Genomic DNA, 8,049 nt, shown 5'->3' with positions numbered 1-8,049 from the left:
CACGCGTGTTCAGCTCGTTAGGCTTAACGAACGAGCCGAACACGAACTGTTCACGAACAACGAGCCAAATTGACAGCCCTAATTATGAATTTTATGAAATTTGATTTTATAAATTTAAAAAACCATAACAGGGGGAATTTAAATGCACCCCACTCCATTGTTATTCATTTACTAATCTCATGCCTAAATTCCCTTTTCTATAAACTAACATCCAACTTACAATTTTTCGGAGGTCCAACTGTCAGATGACAGCATGGTGTCTTTCGAATGCAATATTTTATCCTATTTAACAGTGAAATCCACATGTTCATTCTTAGAGAGTGTGTTGATCTTGTAAAAAGAAAAATGGGTGTGAGTTAGGTAAGTATATAATAATTGAGCGTTATTTATGTAAATATACAAAAAGTAAAAAAAGAAAAAGGACAAAACAAAGTATCCTAAATTACACATGCAAAACTGTATCAAATCACTATGCGTATGTGTATGATCTCACCTTATCATGCTCAAACAATTTATTTATTTTTTATTCAATGGGGGCAAGAATGCAAGATCATACATATAATTCAATTCTGATTGTATTTTACGTCACCCATGTAATATTTTTTCGGTTTTAAGGCAGCTTATGTTCAATGCTTCTCTTCCGTATTTCTCTCGTTTGCGGAATTCGGCTCACATCTCATGCGCTGGTAAGAAAGCGATAGATCCGATCATTGCTTTATTTGGTGGACTGGACGTACTACTGATGGCTCTAGGTTTATTGAACCCAACCCTGCAAAGCATCGCCGGAGTAAGAAACCCTATTTTGTAATCTGGTCGATCGCCAGCAATTCATGGAAGGGCTGCCATGGTGGAGGATGAGACTCTCATATCGGAACGCAACTATTGTCTTATGCTTCCTTAATGTCGTTGCGGCCGTCTTCCTGCTCCGGGGATTCTTTAGCTTCGCCGACAAGAGAATTGCCCGCGCTAACAAAAGTGATATCGGTGAGTAGTTAGTCATGGTGTCTCCTTATATCTTTTCATTTTATTATATTAAAGGCGGCGCTGATTGTTCTGAAGTTTAATTTGGGGCAATGTTGAATTAGATGAAGATAAATGTCTGCAAGTGTAATGGTTGAAATAGGATCGCATTTTCTTTCTGGATTATGGTATGATGTTTGTCGAGTGTGATACTATGCATGTCAATAACAAATACTGTAGATTGTTGTTTTAGCCGCTGAAATGAATCACGTTCTTGCTGAAAATTGTCCTCCCTCGAACTGATCAAGTTTATACCCAGTATTTTGGCCATAGCTGATGCATACTGTTTCTTTGTTTGAACTATCTCAAGAGTTAATCATCAAACAAAAGAAATGCAATCATGTGCAGTATGCTGCATTTTTCATATTTTATAAGAACAATGCTGAAGTTGTAACTAGCATCACTCTGATTAGATAGTCACCTGCTTTTAATCACTCTAATTAAGCTTTGTCTTTTAAAATTCTTCGGGATGGTTTGATGAGTGCATCCTTTGCCATTTTATTTAAATACCACTTTATCACTCTGTGTTAATGAAACATAGTATGCCTAGCACTATTTATATGGAAATTTTGCCTCTTGCTGGGCAGTATAATAATTTTTCATATTTCAGTGGAGGATGATAAAAATGAGAATATGAGATGAACTTGCAACAACATTTGGAATGAAAAATAAGTAAATGATTATGTTGTAAGAAGAGTTAGAGTTGTATCAAAAGGTTTAGTTAGACATGTTCAATGAAGGGCAAATGTGCCATTAGATAAATTGATAAAATTAATGTTAGAGGATTTGAGGTAAGAAGGGGTAGAACCTGAATCGATAGCAGTGATTCAAAATAATTTATGAATAATAAGTCCGTCACCTTATACAACATTTTATAAAAATAAAAAAAAAAGAGGATTCATAAAGCTACTTAAATGAAAAATGATACTGAGGACGGTGTTGGCTTTGATTTATTACAGTCAAAAAAAGGGATTGAGTTAGAAAACACAGATCATGTAATGAAGCCTATGTTCGTTTGATGGGTTAACTAGACTAGTTGTGCTCATATCTAGGTAAATATACTACCGCGCGAGCCTTGAGCTACGAAGAATATTAACTTTCATATAAGCCAACACCATCATCATTATCACGGGCCAAACCTATTCTTCATTTGTGGAATGCCTTTTCATTGTTATCATAAACAGGACTAAGAACACTATCACGTTCAAATTCATGGGTGCTAATGATATGAAAGAATCCTCCATTAATAATGATAGAATATTACATGAGATGTTGGCGGTGCTACTTCTTTAATTTGTAGTTTCCTCGAGGTAAGCTTTTACCAATGATTCGCAGGCATCATCGGCTTCATTTGGATCTACCTAAACTTTGTCATCTCACTTATAATGGAGGATTCCATTGTTAGATAGCGCTTCTTTATACTCAATAGGTTATGAAGTGGAATGTGTGAATTATTTATCAGTTGCAGAGACAAAGGTGGAATGATTGAACTTGACCAAACATAGGGTATGATTCGATCAAATATGAATTTTGTTTGATGCCTGACACTGGCTTATACTTAGAGGATTCAAGTTTGATGCCTGACACGGGCTTATACTTAGCGGCTAAGTCTTGTTTCTACTCACCTAGGATTATGATCCCAAGAATGAGATTGAGATAAATAGGTTGCATACACTGAATCATACTGTTGGAAAGCAGTTGAGATGATTAGCCGGCAATCCTACCCATGAAGTTTTATTCATAATAAGGATTTGGAGCATTCCTGTATAGTCTAGAATATGACTCATTTGTATAAGAAAAATTATTATAAATCGTCATTGGGATGGATAATACAATATGGTTCAAAGTTCATAATTCAGAGCCTGTTTATTTTATTTAATCCTGAATTTTGGGATTTTTTGGCATTAAGATCCCCAAATTTGGCAAATGATTCTTCTTGAAAATGGTTTGTCTTGTTTAGTTAATAAAAGTCAACCATGCATACATAAGATTTGGATGTAAAATGACAAAAAAATTTTGAAATATTAAGAGCAAAACATGAGGACAAAAAAATGTAGTGGTAGAGAAATTTAACTTAGTATCAAAATATAATGTTTCATCATGAAATGCTTTGATATTTAAAATAAGTTCTTATGAATAAATACAAGATTTAATTGAGTGAAGATGATTTTTTTCACTTAATTTAACTAATCGTATGTGTAGCATTTGTTACCATGATAACCTTACACAAAAATTTCCAATTTGGGAAAATTGAAGTTATTGATTTTATTTGGGCTATCAACTAAAGATGATTTGATTCAAACAATTTTTGGGGTGATTGAAAAGGAACTGAAGATCAAGTTTTAAGTGAATTGGAAGTTGTTTGATAATATAATAAAATACAAAGCTAAAATGATGTCATGTGATGTGATGCATGAATTTAACACCCAACACGTATCTCATGAAAAGCACTAACTTTAATACTAATTTGACACATGACAAGTTGGAATGATTTTTATAAGTTTTAAAAATATATGTTCACCATTTGTTCATGCTAGAATTCATTACACCATGATTAACTAGTACTTTTTGATTAACAGATAGAATTATAAGTTTAAAACGACAACCGTTTTTAATGCTTTTATTTGAGAGCAAGAGTGATTAACTAAAAAAGATGAATCTCAAAGGAGAACGAAGAACAATAGAGTTATCAAAATGAAATTCCTACTGTCGAAACTAGAATAATTTTGAATGTAACAAGTTATAAAAAGATTTCTTTCATCGGAGTCCTTTGTCATGGTTTTGATCTTGCTTACTTGGAAGTTCATCTGCGAGCATCATCACTCGCACTTAACAATTCATTTACTCGGGTGGAAGAAAACGCAAACGGATTTGCTCAAGAACTATTTTCATTTACTTCATCATCCAAAAATCAAATGCTTAACATTATTCAAGTGCTTATCACAAAATTTTCTTTATTTATGATTGTGAGGGAGGCCAAAAAATACTGAGATAATTACTCAAAAATCTTTTTCATTTCACTTTATTTTCAAAAAAATCAAATGCTTAGCAGTATGAAGTGCTTATTATGACAAAGTACTCTTTATTTATAAGGTAAGGGAAATACTAGAATAAATTGGCTTTTTACATACATAGCACCTGAAACATTGATATTTACAAATCTAGCACCCTCTTTCATCCATTTTAAAATTCTCACTCAAATATTAAAATTCATGATAAAACCCTAACCCGTATTTTCCATCTTTTATGAAATTCTCATTAGTTTGATTGTGACACTCGTAAATATATCGGTTTAGTAGTTCAAAATATTGCCTGAGTGCTAGATTCTATAAATAGCAATATTTCAGGTACTATGTATGTAATTATCACAAAATAAATATTCAAACCCACCACCATACCATAACTACTACAAAATTCAAACTTACCACCAAGTTTATACATTCCACCAAGCCTGATAGCATAAAGGCTCAACGTGAACCTGACTTGAAAATAATGAAATGCTAAAGTAGCTCTAAGAAAGAAATATGTTTTTTTGACTGCATAAATGTGCAGCATTAAATATTTATATTTAATTTTTTATCTATTAACTAGAGCGATATTTACAGCAAGTGATCATGATACTGAATCCCTACTGAGTGATAAATCAACTTCTCATTAACCTTATGGATGTAATGAGCGCATCAGACAATCAAAAATACACAACAAGCCATTTAAATAGTCCATCATGTGCTTAATTGCTATTGTAGATTCATTCCTATGATGAATTTTGATATATTGCCCACTGCGCAAATCAATTTTGAAAAATATAATGACATATAATATAAAGAATGTCAACTACTAAGTATCAAGAATAAGTATTTGTCATGATATTATTAAGTGTATGAAAATCCATACACTTACATTGAATAACCATCGAGAATATGTGCTTGGATAATGCAAAACTCTCTTACATAATCATTTCTACATTAGTTCATTTACTTGAAGTTTGAGTTCAACATGCTTATTGGGGTCCATTCAATAATGTGCGAAATTTGGAATTTGTTAACTCAATATGAAATTCATGGTGTGCTGATTGTTTCTCATTGCTCACCGGGCCACTCATTAAGAACAATGTTTTGGACTTTTAATAAGAAGTTTGTAACCATTCCAAGCATGTGTCCTTAAAATAAGAGAAATCTCATGCGTGGCTAGAAAAAACAGTACGGGAGACTCAGAAAATTTTTTTGAGGCTTTTTAGCCACAAAACAACAAACTAAAATTGGAATATAATATTTTTGAAACAGTAAAGACCTGTGCTAAATCCTCATATTGTACGGCAGATTTGGAAGGAGAAATAATTAGGATCTTAGAAGATAAGGAAGCATCTTGATCCATTTTCTTTTATGTTTTTTTTTCTCGTGTAAATTAAAAATGATAAGATTTAAAATAAGCGAGTTAAAGATTTCTACTTATCCATTGGTCCCGGGATGTTGGTTCGTGGAAAATTTGAATTAAATTTCACTCATTGGAAAAATGCCTTACTTTCTACTTGACAGATTGTGGACTGCTATAAGCTATGATAACAAGTGGTACACCTTATTATCGCATCTGGTTGAAATTCCTACAGTTAAAGGTGAAGTTACCAAGAGTTTTGGCTTCAATTTATTTATTTAAATAATCAGTCATGATCAAAATGAACTTCATTGTTCATTATGTTGATGGGAATGAATTGAGAAGATACATCCCTCAAACAAAGTGCAACTAAGGAATATAAATGGATGGAGTGCGTGTGATAGTTGCAATTATAAGGGGCCAAATTTCTGATATCGTATGCATTTTTTTTAATATTCTTCTGAATCTTATCTTAAAGCATACTAGGAATAGCCTTGGGGAGGTGCTTGTTGGGTGAGTGTCCTTCCAGTAGAGTGGTTTTCTTTCTTCTCTGAGTGCATTTCCTTCAAAATATGAACAATTTCAACATCATGAATGCACCTCTAGTGAGGTGCCAATGTTGACCTTCTGAATAGAAGATTCTCTATTAAATATAGTACTGGGAGGCGTTGATTTTGAATCCCCTTAGATTGTTGACTCGGTTGGGCAATTGGCCAATCACTATGTATTCAGCAAAAGGTTTGACCCAACTTAAGAGGACTCTTATTTGTATTGCCACTATTCTCCAACCCTAGGATAGAGCAATTCAGTAAGAGTGAAGATACTAGGATCTTCAAATTTGATAGAAGACTAGTGACTTGATTATGTTCTTTTAAGATTTGCTCGATTTTAGTACTCAAGTTGGCTGATATTTTACTTTGATCTTAAAAAAAATAATTTTGCATGTGAATTCTTAAACCTTGTATTCGTCATTGATGTAGTTGATGACAAGTAGAGTCTTAAAACACACGTCTCCAATCATCCACAATTTCCATAATTTTGAGCCAATGTTCACGACATGTATCCTCCCAGTTTCTTATTTATGAAAAAGGCAAGAGTGAAAAATGAGTATTTATTTGATATCAGACAACCGACACTTTGGTTATACAGTATTATTAACAAATCGCAAACAAATCGCAATTTCTTGCGATTTTACATTTGCTTAAACCATTTTATATTAATCTTCTAGCTTGCCCCCTAAATTCTTTACTATGGTAAAACTTGAAGCATTTGTCGTTGCAGCACGAACGAGATACATAATGGAGTCTGAACAGATACGCCGTTCGATGGAGCCCATGGATTTAATCAAAAGAGTGAGTGATTTCATTGAATTTGTCTAAGAGAAATGAAAGAGCAGTGCTTTCAAAGGCACTTTTTTCTCTTACTTGTATAACTATTACATGTTTGAAAATTGGTGCATTTACATACATAGTACACAATTCTTATGTATTTACCTATATCATACGTAAACTTTCATATTTATGTACATCGCACTCAAATCTTTAGTATCACATAAAAATAGGCATCAAAGTGCTCTGTATGTAAATAGGAAAGTTTAGGTGTGGGATATGTAAATATAAAAGAATTCTGTGCTTGGTTGTAAATTTCCCTCGAAAATTTTGCTTTAAAATGTTTTGATTTAACATTCCAGATCAAAGAAATAGAAGAAGAAGCATACACTGAACCCGGCGGGGAGACTAAACAAGTGCCTAAGCAAACTGCTGCAGTTGATCTGTCAAAAAGGTTGAACGATTTAAGGGCAATGAATGATGCCAACAAAGGTGATTTTTTGTCCCATGATTAGTCGGTTTAAGCATTGTGCTAATTCTGTTTATTTGGTCTCTTGTATGGGCTCATTTGATTGCTTGTGATTAGAAAATTTGTTTTAGAGAAGGTGAGTTCATTTTCAATTATTTTGACTCTGAAAATTAAATCATCAATTGTGTTAATTTTGATGCATTTTGTAGTGTTCTGTTTAAAATCAATGTGTGTTTCTAATCATTTTGAACCAAGTAAGAAAAGCAACATTTCTTCTTGTTTTACAACATGCTTTTAAATTTGAAGCAACCAGGTGAGATTTAAATTAAAGACAGGTTTATGAAAACTTTGATTTTGCTTTCTATGAAAAAATAAAATAATTATTTTTGAGGGAGTTTTGAGAAAATTTGTAGAGTTTAAAATCAGTGATGATTTCCAACAACATCCAACCTAGGAAGGATTTAAGAAACTTCTTCACAAAGTATAATTTCTAACTTTTGACAACCAATTAATAGAACAAAAACCATCATTACTACTGAGATTGTCCTCATACATAGAAAAAATAGCAATAATCTTTCTACGTTTTATTTTTAATTGTCACATCATGAATCTTTTCATTGAACAGCTCTGGAGGAATGGAGGAAAAGGAAGATGGAGCGAGCCAGACAACGCGAAATTGAGAGAAATACGACATTGACATCTCAAACCTGAGCAACATCATATCATGTAATCATGCAATTCTATTTATAAGATTTAGTTACATACCACGCAGTTCTTATATATTTGCATCTGTAACACCTAAATTATTATTTATCTATATGTATATGCCACCTTATTGTTACGTCCGTTCCTAAACCACCC

At 32.8% G+C, this 8,049-nt stretch overlaps 1 protein-coding gene across 1 annotated transcript; it reads left to right on the top strand.

The window, feature by feature from the left end:
• Positions 1-583: 583 nt before the first annotated feature.
• On the top strand, positions 584-7,966 carry LOC110036170. Its single transcript, XM_020740558.1, has 4 exons — positions 584-984; positions 6,673-6,743; positions 7,082-7,211; positions 7,814-7,966. The coding sequence occupies exons 1-4, from the start codon at positions 831-833 to the stop codon at positions 7,897-7,899; spliced, it is 441 nt and encodes a 146-aa protein (XP_020596217.1). The 5' UTR covers positions 584-830; the 3' UTR covers positions 7,900-7,966.
• The last annotated feature ends 83 nt before the right edge of the window (positions 7,967-8,049 follow it).

The sequence above is a fragment of the Phalaenopsis equestris genome, unplaced genomic scaffold, assembly GCF_001263595.1.
Source record: "Phalaenopsis equestris unplaced genomic scaffold, ASM126359v1 Scaffold000002, whole genome shotgun sequence".
In the NCBI taxonomy this organism is placed as follows: domain Eukaryota; kingdom Viridiplantae; phylum Streptophyta; class Magnoliopsida; order Asparagales; family Orchidaceae; genus Phalaenopsis; species Phalaenopsis equestris.
This window is presented reverse-complemented; position numbering and strand designations above follow the sequence as displayed.